General features: G+C 43.1%; 1 protein-coding gene across 1 annotated transcript in view; it reads right to left on the bottom strand.

Moving 5' to 3' along the window:
* Positions 1 to 14,786: 14,786 nt before the first annotated feature.
* LOC134065912 (protein disulfide-isomerase TMX3-like) overlaps positions 14,787 to 16,950 on the bottom strand; it is a 33,674-nt gene continuing 31,510 nt past the window's right edge. Inside the window, exon 16 of the mRNA XM_062521030.1 lies at positions 14,787 to 16,950. This exon is cut by the window's right edge and continues 68 nt beyond it. Within this exon, the coding sequence (XP_062377014.1) occupies positions 16,686 to 16,950 (265 nt within the window). The 3' untranslated portion in view covers positions 14,787 to 16,685.

The raw sequence follows: 16,950 nt of genomic DNA, 5'->3' as shown, positions 1-16,950 counted from the left end.
CAGTCAACAGCCACAGCAAGATATATGTTTTCTAATATCTTATTTCCCATTGTATCCCAAATTAAATATAAATTCAGTTTAGTCCTTATTTTGTCTTTGTGAATATATGTTCACAGTATACAGTAAATGCTCATGCAATCCAACACATGCAAGGCCTACAGTAAAGCACATCACCTTATGTCTGTCTGTGATGAATACCATATTTGTAAGGCACTGTGTCCACAAAAGGGACATCTTTATACTTCAAAGCATGCTTATAAAACAAGAGACATACTCACCAAATTAGACAGTCTGGCTGTTAGTTCTATTTCTAACCACACTACTCTGTTGTTATCCCCACTGGCTTAGCTACTGTTAGACGTGCTACTTCCATGCCACATAACAATAACCCAGGACGCGGTGCCAGAACAGTGCAGAAGAAACAAGAGAAGACACGAAAGTTGCTAATTAACCAAGTTGTTACATATACATACAGTATACTGTAGGTACTGTCAAAGCCAACACAGCGATCAAGTTTGGGCTTTGTCTCTTTCTTTAAGAGGAACATAATGTGATATTTCAAGTCTCATATAATCCTTGACATATTGGACAACACTAGGGTTTGCTTTTGTTTCCCCCTTTGAAATGAAAGCCTACTGAAAGTCAACGGTCATGGCTATCTTAACACCAGAGGCCTGGGAGGACTGGAACAGTAAACGGGGTTGAGACTTTTACTTATAAGAAATAATATGAAGTTCGCCTGTGTGTCCTGGAAAGTCTGTGTGTGGCAAACAGTATTTGCCGCTGACATTTCCCACCCATTGATTCCCATCAATTTTGCAACCTTTCCGAGTGCAGTGCTCTGACCTACATGGGGTCCAGGGGGAGGCCCGATACCACACGGGGAGCAAGACAGAGGCCTCGCATTGATCAAATCTGGCCCTGGAAATAAAGAGGGCAGCTTGAAGATGACAGAGCTTGCAGAAAAAAGTCACTGCCACTAATCAATTTTGACCCTCCAATTCCCAGCTCTGGTCAATACCACAGTTTTTCTCTTTCATGATCTAATGATGTTTGTGATGATGAGTCAATTTCTCAAACACCCTCAACGGGATAGGGATTCTTCCAAAAACTCTGACTGTTTGAGGTTGCTATACAGTTACTAAAGTTACTCTCAATTCATTTGAAAATCATTTTAATTCATTGAAGTTTCTGGATTGTAAATGCTTCGAGCATGGTCAGCAGATAAATTGTTTGATTGATGTGTTCCATTTACCAAGATCAATGATGACTGGTGACTGCTGACAACTAATTTTATAATAATGCCTCACCTCAAATATTGGGTATTGTGATGTAACATACATTAGCATAATCAAATCCAGCAACTCCAGCGAAACTTCAGCAGAATGTCAACTCCCACAAAACCACAAGCGGCTCTAAAATGGACTGCCCCAAATGAGCATACAGCAGTCTGTCAATCAAACCAAAATCTTAAAAGCACTTTGCAGCATTCATATGCTCTGCACCTGTGGGTTATGAAGTAAGCTGACAGCTTAAGCATCTTCCACATCGATGATGATGTATGAAGTCAGAATGAATCAGTCTGTGGTTCAGAATAGCTCCACCAAATGTCCTATGCAGTTACAACAACCATTATTCCAACCATCTGCATCGCCACAGTTACCAAAAATACTCATTTCTGATAGGTCAGTGTCTTTGCACAATGTACTCTTATGTGTTACCAGCAGCTTCATGGTTGAGCAACATGAAAGGGAGATGACATCAACATGTAGAAGGTATTTATGAAATGTTCTTAAATAAATAAATGATATGAATTATTTAATAAAAATGATAATATATATATATATGTTTTTGTATTTATTTTTTTATTTTTAATATTTGCTTTTTTTGCAGACACTTTTGTCCAAAACAACGTATATGATATATTAAACAAGGACCAAGCAATGCACACCAGACAGGTAGCTCATGCCTCCAGTATTTCCAAGCAGCATTTTGTTTTTGTTTGGGGGACAGGTTGCAGCCTGGTCAAGAGAGTCTGGACACTCACAAGTGGGAAACCTTTCCAACACTAGCAAAGTGGTAACTTTTAAATCACTGGTCCAGTCTACCCAATCATATTGTTCACTCTGTTCACCCCCCATGAGCAATCTAGGGGAGGTGGTCAATCCAGAGCACCAAAAAGCAAACCGGGGCCTACTGTACCTCATCCAGAATAACAGTGGCAACACCTTTACTCTTTATAAGTGCAAGTTCAAGCGTCTATTCCAGTGGGTAGCAATTAGTTGCCGAGCCATGCCTATGCCACAATAATGAAGAATTGGGATCCGCATAGACTGATTCCAATATCCCCACCATTAGCAAATCTGCTATTCAAACCTGCTTACTGAAAAACCTCCAATACCCAAATCTCCACAACTTGCCTTCTATAACAGCTATATATAATCATACTCTGTAAAAGAAATATCAGACTTAAAATCGGCAGGGTTTTATGTCAAATACATATTGTGTATTAATTCAGCAGATTAGTTGTGAGTTTTGCAATTGTGCTGTATGATTGCTTTTTTATCCCTCCTGAAATCCATGGGTTTTTAATGAACACTATCAAGCGGAATGAATGAGGACTTTGATCTCTCTTCATTTCTATAGGCACATTTCCATTTAATCTGAACTGTTGGGCTTGTATGTGTCTTGCTGTGGTTATATCATCGTCTGGCTAAATCATATGTACATGGTGCATCTTTACAGATGGATGGCTTAGCATGTCTCCTTCTTCACGCTTCTTCCAGTTCTGCTTTTTTGTCTTTATTTCTGTTTTTCTTCCATTAATGTGGACTAAGAATGACCTGAGCACACTGACACACTGGACAGTATGTAATGAATGACCTGTAGTGTGTCAGAGCACCCAGTGGTCATTTGCTGCAGGTGTCCCAATTAAAGGGACACTTCACCGATTAGCATTAAGCTTTGTATCTTTAGAAAACCAGTCATGTTTTTGAATGGTCGTGCATCATTCCCTCAGTTTGCCTTGAGATGGGAGAAATACGGATTGCAATGAAACCCATGAATAGGACTTCCTGCTTTCAATGATGTAAAATAATGATTTTTACATCATTGAAAGCAGGAAGTCCAACATTGAAATTTCTCCCATCTCAAGGCAAACTGAGGGAATGATGCACGACCGTTCAAAAACATGACTGGTTTTCTAAAGATACAAAGCTTAAGGCTAATCGGTGAAGTGTCCCTTTAACCGTTTGCAAAAGCCGCCCCACCCCCTAGTTATTGTTACTACGCCCGTCAAACAATTATCTCAGCCAGAGTTGGCCTTTCTTAAAAACAGCGAAGTGGACAGGGAAGTCATACAGTATACTGATGGCTAGTGGCATGATGGCTGAAACTCTGTTACTGAAGAAAATATTGAAAGACAATAAGAGTACAGTTTTGGAAAACGTACCAATGTATAACCATTTAAAAAACTGGTTCCTGTATTGATTTCAAACAATGGCACAATTTCTGTGAAGGATCTAACCCACATAACACACTGAATTGATTTGTAGATTTGTTTGTCATTAAACCCTTTAGAACAGAACAGCTACAGCACTGTTTGGCATGCTTCTATGCTTCCTAGAAATGCAAGAAAAACATGAAAACTACTTGATAGCCTTACCTCACCTAAATTTCATTCAACTGTGAGAAATATGCATGCACCACACACACACACACACACACACACACACACACACACACACTTCACAGCATGTCTCACAGCAGGACCACTGCCACCCTTCACTTGGTGCTCACACTATCTCTCTGCACCTCTCGTTCGGCTGAATTCTTTATCTTGCGTCTCGCACATCACTTTCATGTGGCAAAACTGTCTGTGTCCTGCAGCTGTATGCTTCAGTACGTCTCTGTCTCTACTTGGACGGCTCTTGCTCCTGTGTCCCTTGAAACCTGTTCTTGATCAGAACATGCAAATGATCTCATGAATTTTGATGGCACGGGCCTCATTATGCGGGAGTCGTGCCAGATGGCACTTGTCTTCGGGGTCCCCTGGTAGTGAACCCCTTTGGATAGGGCTGATATGTGATGCAATCATGTCACCAGCACCATAACCTCTTCCTTGTTGTTTGCCATTACACAGCCATTACTTCAACCTGCATCTGGAGCTGTGTAGGATTATAATAAGGAGCCGTTTCTCCCTTTCTGAAGATTTGCAGGCGCTATGAGCGTTGAGTTCACCTGTCAGACCGTTGTAAGACATGCATTCCCGGTGCTTGGCACTGCTGTAAAATCAGCACTTGGCCCAAAACACTCATACCTGCTTGCATTCAACCAATTTATGCATTAAATTCTTCACCTAAATAATGGGAGAGGGATTTATTGTCAGTATTGGCAGCAGCATAGCATTGATAGAGTGGGATTGTACATTTCAACCCTGTGATCATTAAACAGTCTGAACCAGTTTGGTGTGTGCAGCACAGTCAATCAACCATGAATCAGCCTGTGTATTTATCAGGTTATGTTGAAATCAATATGTGCATTTATTCACCGTTGTATTATGCCCATAAAACAGGCCAAACCAATAATGGGAATTTCTTTCACAGAAGCCAATATTGCTCAGTCCCCTGCTGTCTCAGCAGTTGTATACTGCATGTGTGTCTGCATTGGAACTCCACAGCCCTCACGAGGCTCCATAGTTGCCACAGGGTACTGATCTCTGTGATGAAACACGATGATTGCCACTCACTGTCAGACAATGAACTGCAGAGTAACTGAAATGGCCGTTCTTGTCCTTTTAACAGCAGTATCTGCGATATGAGACCAAGTTAATTGCAGCCTATACACTAACACTAAGCTATTTCTCAACCCACACATAGACGCCCACGCGCCATGTTGTATCACATATGCCACAGCAGCAGTGTGCATGCTGACATAGCCGCTCTCATTTAACTGTCCAAACACTGCGCTCGCTTGGCGTTTCCTGCCCAGTATTCCCATGGCAGCGGCCCTGCCACTTGACCAGAGCTGACAGGTCCACCTGGGATGCAGTTTCAAGGGTGGTGACAGCTCCCATTCCCACATCTGTCTGTTGGGGCGACAGCCACCAGACAACCACAACACAAAGATGGAGTGCTGGGGGGTCGTGGGCACAGTCTATAATTGAGAGTGGACACTGAGGCCAATCACAGAAGAGATCTCATCCCTAGAGGGACGGAGGCACCCAGTTGCTGGGGGAAGGGAGAGCAAAGGAAGCAGACATTATTGTGCCCTTGTGTGCCTATGAAGATACCGGAGGGAGCTTTTGGTCTGGCTGTTATATTTGCTAACAAGCACTAGCACAACAAGCCAACAGTACTGTAACACACTACCAGTCTACCTACTGATAAAGCTCATCTAAAGTAGCTATTCTCTTGGGTCTGCTTAAATATAGACGGTGGACTCAATGATTCTCCAATATTCACAGCCATCATGCACAAATGAATCCCCGGTGCTACAGTAGGTATTAGGAAATGGCTGTAAGCCTTCACCAAACAGCTGCAAACAGCTCTGGGCACTAACAGGGCCAAGCAGACTTTGGTGTGCGAACGAACGCGTATCTCCAAGTGTGCCATTCTGTCATATTCCGTGAGCAGCAGCGCAGGGGTATAGTTTAATTTGAATCATTTTTTGATAAGCACTTCTGAAAGTTGGAGATGGCTCAGGGGAGATAAGGTTGTCTCAGCACATTGTGCTCCTGGCAGATGAATACCTGTCTATTACTCCTCTCTCTCTCTGAGGATGTGTGTGTGTGTGTGTGTGTGTGTGTGTGTGTGTGTGTGTGTGTGTGTGTGGCATACCTTATTAGTCTTGATGAACAGGCAGAAGAATAAACTAAAACAGAAAGACAAAGAGAGTTTAAATGATTGCACAAGGTGATGCTCAGTGGATGTGTCGTTGAGTACAAACAGGAAAATGAGATTTGAGATTTGTTTGAGTCCTATGGTACATCTGTGACCAGAAATAGGCCATTAGAGACATGCTTTTCAATCTCTGTGTTTTCAGTGTAATAGGGAATTAGACAGGGTTTTCAATGTCATTAGACAGGGTTGCAATAGCTGTGCAGCTTGCAGTGGTGACTGTGTTGCATTAAAATATCCACAAATCATATTTATTGATTTTTTTGATCTGGTAAAATGAATGGTCAAAAATAGACTTAAGCAAATATGCTGCACTCACAATGGGAGTTTTGTCATCATAGTAATCAGTAAAAAAATAGATTTACAAAGGTTGATTAAAAAAAAAAAAAGCCCAGACATCTGAAAAACATCATTAGGGCCCACAGATGGAGTAGAAAGCCATTTTGCAGCCTTGTATCTCCACTGATAATTCAGTCCCAGTACAGTCACTGCCAATTTTGGTATAACCGGTAACTTTGTAGCTCTTACCACTGTTGGATGACAGGGATGATACACGAAAGGGAAAGCTGCCTTTCGTCTGGGGCGGGAATTATGTTTCACATCGGCGTATTGCGCGCTGGCTGCCACTAATGAGCTGAAACACAACCCTTGTTCCTCTCTGCTGCATGACTCAGTGTCTCCGAGTTTGTTTCAGCTCTCAAATGTTCAAGTAGCATACAATGTTCTAGCAAGGACACACATTGTTTCGGCGTGGAGGAATCATTAGTTATGCTAATGTTGAATTAATGGCTGGATCCGATTCATCCCGGGCTTTTTCCCTCTACTGGAGGGTTGATTTAGCAATGTAGGCCTGTGAGTAATGACTTAGAGCACATTGCATTTGGAAAGTCAAGACAGCGCCAATACTGTCTATCTGTGTGTGTTTGTGTGTGTGTGTGTGTGTGTGTGTGTGTGTGTGTGTGTGTGTGTGTGTGTTAGGGAGTCAGGAAGAGCTCAATAATAGCTGCTCTAATTGCACAAAGAAAGACAAATGGCTTGAGCTTAGAGAAAAGGCTGGATGGTTGTTGGGGTGGTGAGGGTGGAGAGAGTACATCAGGAGGCGATTGGGCCGTTATTCATGCCTTCCCATTCATTTGCAGCTACTAAATGGATCGACAATACAAGAGTGCCCTTACAAGTCCTGCCCTTACTTCGAGAAAAAAATATGACAAAACATTTCTCAGTTGACAGAGATAAATCATTTTTTGGTCCTGTTGGAATTGTTCCATGAATTTCACATGTGTCTGTCAAATTAAAAATATATATTTTGCAACACAAGGAAGTACTTAACTGTTTAGGCATGGCTCATGTCAAGAGAGCAATATGCAGTATGTCAATAAGCTGTTTACGCACAAACATACCTTAAGTAATGTGTTTTATCATGTGACTGTTGGTCTCAAATCAGCTGGGAAGCTAAATAACAAGTACAGACCTTCTGCTCATCACCTTCTACACAAGGCTAACTATAGCTTCAGTAGAGAGTAAGGCCTGGTTCATGGTAACGCGAGCTAAGCTAACTCAGTTGACAACACAAGGTTTCTGCGCATTTTGTAATGCCTTCTCATGGTCTACACAAGCTACAAAGACAATGTGCCCCCATCAAAACGCATGCCATGGCACATGCACTTGTGCCACAGAAATTGGCAAATGTTGCTACACATGTACGTGCCAAAACGTCCTTGTTATCAGTGCTGTGCTGCTCTTTACTTTGGCAGGGCTAATAGTACTGTAGCTATATCTATGGACACTGCTCATTACTTTGGCAGGGCTAGTTATTGTAACTACATCTATGGACACGCAATTCATTATTTCCAGTTCATACTTGGAACGGTAGTTAGGATTTTCTCACATACAGTAGTAAGACTAATCACTGCACTTTCTGACAGAATGCATTATTTTTTACCAAGCTGAATTTTTTGCCAAGAAGCACGTTCCCTCCGGTATGGATTGCAGGGTTTATTATTAGTGTGTCTTGTATCAGTATTGAGCGTGAACTGCAATGGGAGCCCTGGGAGGCCAAACCGCAGTTTCTTTTTGCAGCACTCACATCCATGATACAATAGCATCTCTCTCCTCCCCTCACACCCTCCAGCTCCAAGCTCATAATCAATACTCTCACTTCGGCCTCACTGGGAAATAATGAGAAATAATGCGTTTCCTTTTCCTGTGATTTGCTCAACCAACAAGGAAACTTGGGTTAGCTACCCCAAGCCCTAGACACCTCACACACATACAAACACATACAAACACACACACACACACACACACACACAGCATCCCAACCCCCCAGCTGGTATCTCTCCTCCACGCTCCGCTACTATATTCTCACGATAGCTCATCCTCCTCCTTCCCCCTTTTCTCTTAATCCCTCTGCGCTCCAGCAGATTGGGGGACGAGTCTCGCTTTCTCTCCTCTTGTCACTCCTCATCTGACTGATAGAAACATTGCCGAGGCTGATGTGAGCAGGGGACTGTGCTCTCCACCTGTTCCCCTCCTCTCGGTCCCCACTGATAAATGTAACTTCTAAGTGTGTGTGACAGCCTCTGATCCTGTAGGACCCTTCATGTCAGATATGGGAGCCGGATTCCAAGATTAACTCCAGGTGTGCGGAATGTTCCGTCCTCCACCTGGAACCCCTTGTGACTGAATGGGCAGAACTGTGCTGACTGTGTGCCTATGTGAGTGTGTGTGTGCACTCATGCGCCTCTCTCTCTCTGTGTGTGTGTGTGTGTGTTTGTGAGGGGAGTGAGAAAGACATGCATGCACGCACATACATACGCACATACACACACACACACACACACACACACGCACGCACGCACGCACACTCTTTCTCTCTCTCTCTCTATCTCTCTCACACACACACTTATACCAACACACCTACACACACACACACACTCTCTCTCTCTCTCTCACACACACACACACACACACACACACTTACAATTACGCACCTATACTGTACACACACACACATAGTGAAAGATTGTGCACACACGGTGAAACATCAACACAGTGATGTAGAGGGGACAGCATGGGCGTGGGAGGTTTAGCTTTTCCTTTGCCCTCCGTCAAAACAGGAGCCAACCGCACAGGAGGAACTGACTCCACTCGCTGCCTGGAGCCCAGCTGTGAGATGCCACCCAGGATGAGGGGGGAAGGGTGTGACGGAGCGAGATTCCCTCTTCTGTTGCCCTTGAAGCATCTCCCAAAAAGCTGTCCCCTTTAGCCCCCTGGGTGGTCCACGTAGACCAGAGGTGGGTTTGTTCTGTGCTGGTATTTTAGGAAATCCTGTGTGCTCAACCGCTTCCATTTGCGCCCTCAAACGGTACTCCAAACATAACTTGTAATGACTCAGAACATATTTCACAGCTCTGATAGTCTGACGTATTAAGCACTGCTTCTTCATTTGGTTGGATAACTGGATTTATTGGAGGGTAAACGTTTAATTGTGGTAGTTTTCACAAATTCACTAAAGAAAATAATGTTGACAGCCAGCTATGTAAGAGCTCAAGAAAATCCTACTAGACAACTCAAAAGCACTGAAAACCACTAATTGGGTCCAAGGTTTCAAGGGCTCCTAAAGTTTTATGTGGGTTATTCTGGGTTAGAATTCTCTGAGTAGCCTAAAAACATTGACTTTTCCCAAGCAGCCTATTGGCCACACTGTCTGTCCACTGCTGGAAAATAATCTCCATTCATTCACAGACCCAGGGGCGCAAATTAGAGTAACCAGAGCTGCTGCTACATACACTCTGCCTGCTGATTTGGTTGGGTTTCTCAAGGACTGATGCTTTAGAAAACAAAATCATTATGTGAAAGCTAATAACTCTGGGCTGTTTCCAGGAAACAAAGGTTAGCAATTATGTTTGCGCAATTATAATTAGGGGTGCCATGCTAAAAGGCAAACGTTGAAATATCGAGGCTGTTAAAGGCGAGAGGTGGTAAGGTCACTGAAAGCAATTAAACACACACAATTAGTAAGTGAGAGACTACAGTATGTCAAACCAAGTTCAAGTTTTCTGGACTGAGTGAAGAATTCATACGAGTGTTTTAACAACATCTCCTGATCTGTTAGCATTAGGCTACCTCACATTAACACCAGCATTGTTACCTGTATATCTCAAGCTATTTTTCTAGGAGACTGCTCATATGACTGCATCAGTATTTGTTGGTGTATGACGTGTGTGTGTATTCATCTCCTTTCTGATAGCAAAACATTATCATATTTATTTGGTATAAATTATGTTAATGTGGTGTTGACAATGCCATTGTAAGTAGATGGATGTTTTCTCTCTCATCTCTGCAATCAGCCGTCCCGTTTCCAATCTGCCTGTGGTCCATATGCCCCAGATCTCCACTCAGTTATCGGCGCAAGCAGAGACGTCTTTGGGTGACCCCTTTCACTTTTTATCACTGCAGGACAGGCGGTGGTAATCCTTGGTAGTGTGTGTGTGTGTGTGTGTGTGTGTGTGAGAGAGAGAGAGAGAGGGAGAGTGTGTGTAACCTTACAGATATGAAAGCTCTACATTCATTTTTGAGAGTTTCTGTATAATGCATAGAAAGCATTGTATAGTCTCTACAGATCTCCTGCTGAAACCATTCATCTAACTTGCCACGCTCCGAAATAGTCAGTGTTGTTCATCTGGTTTCTGAGAACCTCTGCCTACAAAGCCTGTCTCTCCCCTAGAGAGCTACTGTAAGGCGGGGATCATACTAGCCAGCGGCAAGCGGCAGGTTTCCTATTGTTCTCTATGGTTCGGCAGCGGAACGGTGACAACACTGGCGTAACGCTAGCGTTGAGCAAACTGAGAGTTGAACTTTGTTCAACTTTGAAGCGCAATGCTCGGCACATCACAATCAGTTTTAGAATGTTTAGGTATTTTGACCAATAAGATGCGTCTAACAAGTAGCAGCAAAGATTGAACTTAACGAGAATGAATGTTTTGGATGTATTATAATGGTCTGAGCGTTGCGTTACGCTTGCCACTGCCGCTTGCCGCTGGCAAATGTGATCCCTGCCTAATGCTGAAGGTGCTCAGACCCAACGGGTGCTTGTGCTGACTGGAGCTGAACTCCAGGCCTTCCCTGCGGTGTGGGAATTAAAACCTGAGCACAGCAGTCACGGAGCATCTGTGTAAGAGGGGCTAAGAGGGACTATGATTAAAAAACACAGGCGCCAGAAACACACTCATATTCAGAGACACTCAGTAGTGAGCACAGTCCGCTGCCTTGAGCTGTGAAAGCTGACGTTTTTTTTCCAAATAATCAGTCTGAGGGCCAGAAATAGCCACTACTGCTGACGGCTATGGTTACCACTGTGCTCCTGTCACTTTCTGTCCTCAAGAGACCAAGAACACCAGGTTAGTGGAAGTCTTGAGAGAGCAGGCCCTGTGGGCAAACAGACATCTAATTATGAGCCAATGCCCACCGTCAGGGGTGGTACTGGAGGGGGGTGCTAATACTAATGTCATTGGAGTTGTCAGAAAACAAGACAATTGTTAAAACTTGCCACTGATTCATTCTCCAATCTCAAATTTACCACCATTCCAATTAAAGTCTTTATAAAACACTCAATCTCAACACACTAAAGGACAATCTCCAGCTTTAAATGCATTTTTTTTTCTGTTAAAACCTGTTAACAGGAAATATAGTATTGACTGATTGTCAGGGTGCTAACCACAACTTGCAGCATTTTCAAGACAAAAAGAGTAAAAAATGAATAAAAACGTCAAAAACATGAAGTATTTTTCCTACTCTTCAGTTTATGTTTACGATGCTACATGCATTAGACACGGCACAGGCATCTCTGATAGACATGCAGGGGCTTTGAGCAGAAAATAACCCCTGACAGAGACCATTTCCCTGACAGAGACCATGAATTCTGAGATGTCAGGGAGAGAGCAAACAAAGTAGCTAATGAACGCCGCTAAACTCTAGAGTCTTTGACAAGCGGAAATAGAGGAACCGCAAAGTATGGGAGGGGAAAGTCAATAATGCATGATCTCATAGCAGGTTCATGTCCCGTCCCTTGCTCAGTGGTACAGGAGAAAAAAAAACCTGCAAGACAACACGTACTGTAGGACTCTGCACAGTACACACACAAGTCGAGCAGTGGTGTTACTGTACGTGTAATTACAGAAACAACAAAGATAAATACAGTGGGAAGGTCAAACAGTTGACATATGGACATCCCGGAGCTTATGTCATGGTCTCCCAATATAACAGCCTGCAAGTCATGGGGTTAGGCTGGTACCCTAAGTGGCAGGGTGTGGGTATGGTTTCCATGGCCATTGTGAGCCAGCCACTCCTCTCATTTTCTCCCTCTCTGAATGGCACGGGCGGGTCATCTAGGACAAATGACCAGTAGTGAAATGCTGCCCAGAATATAGAACACAAACCTCTCTGGCCATAGACTTTACGTCCTGGAGGAAGTTGTTGACATCTGATGTCTTTTGCACTGCGGCCCCGGGTAAAACTTCAAGGCAGTGGATGAAAATGTTTCACTGTAAAACAAAGATTTAAACAGTGTGTCGGTATAGAATGTTTCGACACTTATGATATATGAAAGCTTTGCTACGACAATCCTGTCATTACACTTGGAAACACATAGTTAGGACAGAATGGCTCCAATCAGTGGTACCCGTTAACCAAGTATATAGATACGATCAATGCAAAACCAGTGACGTTGTATACGATGAAGCTAATTACAGTATGTCCCCCTGAAATGCTACTGATTAGTTCCTACAGATTAAAGGCAAACAGCTCCTACACAGGGCTCTACACGACTTTTGAAGTTCGGCAACTGCCACCACGACAGCAGACAGCAGCTCTAAGTCCTGTAAGCTGTAAAGTGTAGTAGGCTATCCATGTAATATATGGTTACACTTTATCTCTGGTACTTTTTTAGATTGAATTTTAAAATTGCACTTCTGCATCTTCAAACCATTCCAGGAAATGACAGGGTATACAATGTTACTGAAAGACACCACTTGCATCAGGGTTCTATCATTCCCATATCTGATTCACAAAGATGCTTGATTCAGTAGCCTATAAGTGAAAAAGTCCAATTGACATCCACATGAATGTGTTAGTATTTCCCAATAGAGTATTGTCCAGTATATTACACTTACTCAACATAACACGTTTGTCTTCTTCCCATTGTGTGTTCTGCTGCCAGTCTTACCCGATACTCATAGTCCTGACACTGCCAGAACAAGGCCCATGAGACCATTTTCCACTGATCTGAGGTCTGTTACCGATGCTTGTATGCCTATTCTACTGACATCAAACAAGGTGGCATGGACACAGAACTGTCACCAGCTATGCATCTCCAAGCCCAACAGGGTTTAGTTAACCATGTGTTGTCAAATGTCTGTGTACATTATTTCTCCGTTGTTAACATGTTCTGTACCTTGCTACCTTAGTTGTTGCTAAATCACCATGGTATGATGCAACTTTCACTAAAACAACTTACTTACAACTGTGTCCAAAGTGTTGTTGCTCAGTCAAAAATTAAAAAAAAGTTCAATCGCTCCAAACGGTCCGGTCTGGCAAGGAGGCCATTAACACTCATTTCCAATATTCCACAAACCAAGGAACCAATCATAATCGCTTATCCGGCATGGGAGGAGTTTTATACGACAACAGATAGAGCAGTGCATTCAACACGACTGTGAGGGAGCAGGATGACACAACAGCCAATTACTGCGCTGATGGCAACAGGGTGAAAAAGATATGGATATATTTTCTTGGAATTGAAAAAATAACTAAATCTTTAATTTGCACGAAATATTTGATTGCTGCACTTCTGAAACAATTTGGTTGCAAGAGTTTTAGCACCATTTTAAGTTCAATTTCACTGCTGATTACATCCCTGGAAGTCTTAGGTCAATTAAGTCTTCCCAGACCTACTCTCAATCTCAGTTGAGGTTTGAGAAGTGGCCTGGTGTTAACCAGGCTAGCAGCAACCCATTTTTTTTTTTTTTTTAGAAACAAACCCCAGACAGGAACTCAGTCTTGCAGTTTTGGACATATGTGTGCCAACCCAGACATCACGCCATGATGATTTGGCTCTTGTTAATCATTCGGGTGTTTCAACTCATTTTGGTAAAGCTATACTGGAACCCTGTGTGATACGATTGTCAGGTATCCAGGTATAGCTGTATAATTGTATACGCTTTAGCAGCTGCCGGCTAGTAACATTCTGTTTGATTGGTTCAAGTATTTCAAAGAGTGAAAGATCGGAGCTCAAAAATGTGATGCACTTCTGATGCCGAGTGGTAAGCGCAGCGAGCAACAGTTCATTCTGATTATAGGGTGAGCACTTGGTAATGCACTCAATTTTCCTTTTTCTATGCTATGACAGGTCATGTAATACTGTTATGTAAATGCCAAAATGAACAAATTAACATTTTAATGCCAAGAGAAAAATCTCATATTTGTCACTGTGAAAAAGATGTTTCGAGAAAACGCAAGTGAATCAGAACAAATTACTCATTAATCCATACACATATTTCCCCCCAGACTTACAGAGGCTTGTCTTCTATTAGACTGTGTAGCATCTCTTTCAGAACCCCTTTTTCATAATTATTCCCTCTGGAAAATAAATAAACAAGGATCACATTCTGGTAATGTAATCAACTTCCCTCCAACCTGATCTGTGAGTCTTGATTGTATCAGCAATAATTGAGTCTGTATATCTCTCTTCCTAACCTTGGGACTGGGGTAGAGGAGATTCAGGGGAAAAGGAGGCCAGTACTGAGGGAGAGAGAAATAGAAGTAGAACTAATGAAGGCAGGTTTTAAAAAGACAGAAGGCATGAAAAAAATGGCAAACATCAATCAGTCACAAGGAAAAAAAGAGGACAATCTTTATTTTTTTTTAAATCCGTAATAAAGAGTGACAATCTCAAATGAAAACCGATGATATTTGGCAGAAATTCTTATGGTAGGCAACTTCAATGAGCGGAAGGCAAAGACATGGGGCCAGGTTTGCACTGTGGTTTCCTAGCACAAGCAGGTTGTCTAATCTGTCTGAAAGCCAAGGCTGCCACATCAGGCCATCCTTTACAATACCCCCAACATAAAGATGGAACAGCATATTCATAAGCCATGCGTAGGACTTTCAGAGGTTCCACAGCTCAGTGTGGTCCCCATACTGTATGTGCGTACGGGTTGACCTTCATAAGGAATCAAACATACTCATGTATACATTAGATCCTCTGACCGCATTATCCATAGCTTATAAAACATGGCAGTAGTATCTTTATGAGATAGGAAGAGCTGTACATTTCAGAAGTGTGCTTATAGGTTCCGGTGGCTAATGGCAAACTGGAAATGCCTGGAGATGCAAAGACCCTTTTTGCTATGGGAGCCCGTTTCCTTTGCAGACTAATTGAGTTGACTACGTGAAGAATCAAAGTGCACCTGTAATGGCGTCTCCAGAGCACCTTGTTATCACTCCGTACACTTAAGAAGGTTTTTTTTTTTCTCCTTGTAAAAAGGAATGTTCACATTAGATATTGTACAATACAAAAAGCCCCTATGTTAATCCTTTTACACAGACTAAACTACCACTGCTGCCCCGCTGTGTTTCATGAGCCTTTTGACCTAGTTTGCCTTCACATTATATCCATGATTTTCAGTGCATTGAGTAAACATAGCCGAGAAGGTCCAGTTCCCTCCTCTGCACCCTCAGTGCATTGCAGCTCTACACCGCTAGCCAAAGGGGATGGGGGCCCTAGTGGTGGGAGACAGAAGCACCGGAGGCTCCCATGGAGATGAATCTTCGCAGTGGGGTTTAAGGGTATGCATCCCAAATCACTGACTGAGAATATCATCTCTGTGCTCTGGAGCTGCAGTTCCCATGACTACTATAGCAACCTCCAGTTATCGACAATGGAACATTTCTTAATTAATAAGTAAAGCATTGATATTCTCCCAAGCCTTTCGCCTTCTATTATGGGGATTACGGTATGGCTCACTTAGAACATTGATGACTCGGCACTTTTTAAATATATTTTTGTAAATAGGAACAAAAGGAGGAAGGGAGTTTGACTAAATTACAAGTATGACAAAAAAAGGTGACAAAAAATGGCCCCTCATTGTTCATCCCCAGATGTATCACTGAACAACTACGGGGCCTTATTTTCAAGCGAGTTGAGGAGAGGACCAAAGAGGACACACAGTACGCTTCTCTGACCTGTTAAGACCCTTGAGGGTCAGAGGGTGTTTTAATACAATCCAACTAAGATATATGAATGAATAATTCAGCTGGGCTAAGTGTTGTCTTTAAATAAAACATGGTTTGGCATGGCTTTTCAACAACAACCATTAGTCATCTTCTGATCCATCTTAATTATGCACAATTTTCCCGCGGTAACATTTTAGTAACATTTTTTTTCCCACTGAAGATGCTGGGGTGCATCGATAAGACCACTTAGAATTACGGTAACATCTTCAACTTCATAAATAAAAATAAAGAAAACAACAAATGATCGGGGAGGACTGGGAAGCAAGGGACCGTCTCGCCGCAGAGATATCAGATCAAAATGAAAAAAAAAATAAAATAGATATGTCTGTGGAGACTTCCATGTCACCATTTCTCAGCCTCCACTTCTTTGCCCTCTCCTAAAATCTCCTCCTCCTCTTCCTCTTCCTCCTCCTCCTCCTCCTCCTCCTCCTCCCTCCGTTGTGGCTGGATCTTCCTCCCCCTCCTGCTCCACCTGCTCCACCCGTCCTGAGTTAATCAGCCTTTTTCTCCTCTGGGCTCTTCTCCTCCTCCTCCCCCCTCCTCCTCCTCTTCCTCCTCCTCCTGCTGCTGCAGCTGCAGCGGCTCTCCTCCCTCCTCGCCCTCGTACTCCTCCAGCTTGGCTGCCTGCCGGCGCCGCTGCTCCTCCTCTTCCTCCTCCTCCTCCTCCTCCTCCTCCTCGTCGGTGAAGCCCTCCCTCTTCATGAGCTCCATGTCGTCGGCGCCATCGTCGGCCTCGGCGGTGCACATGCCGTAGCACATG

Source organism: Sardina pilchardus, chromosome 19 (genome assembly GCF_963854185.1).
Source record: "Sardina pilchardus chromosome 19, fSarPil1.1, whole genome shotgun sequence".
In the NCBI taxonomy this organism is placed as follows: Eukaryota; Metazoa; Chordata; class Actinopteri; order Clupeiformes; family Clupeidae; genus Sardina; species Sardina pilchardus.
The sequence above is the reverse complement of the archived record's forward strand: the minus strand, read 5'-3'. Positions and strand labels throughout refer to the sequence as shown.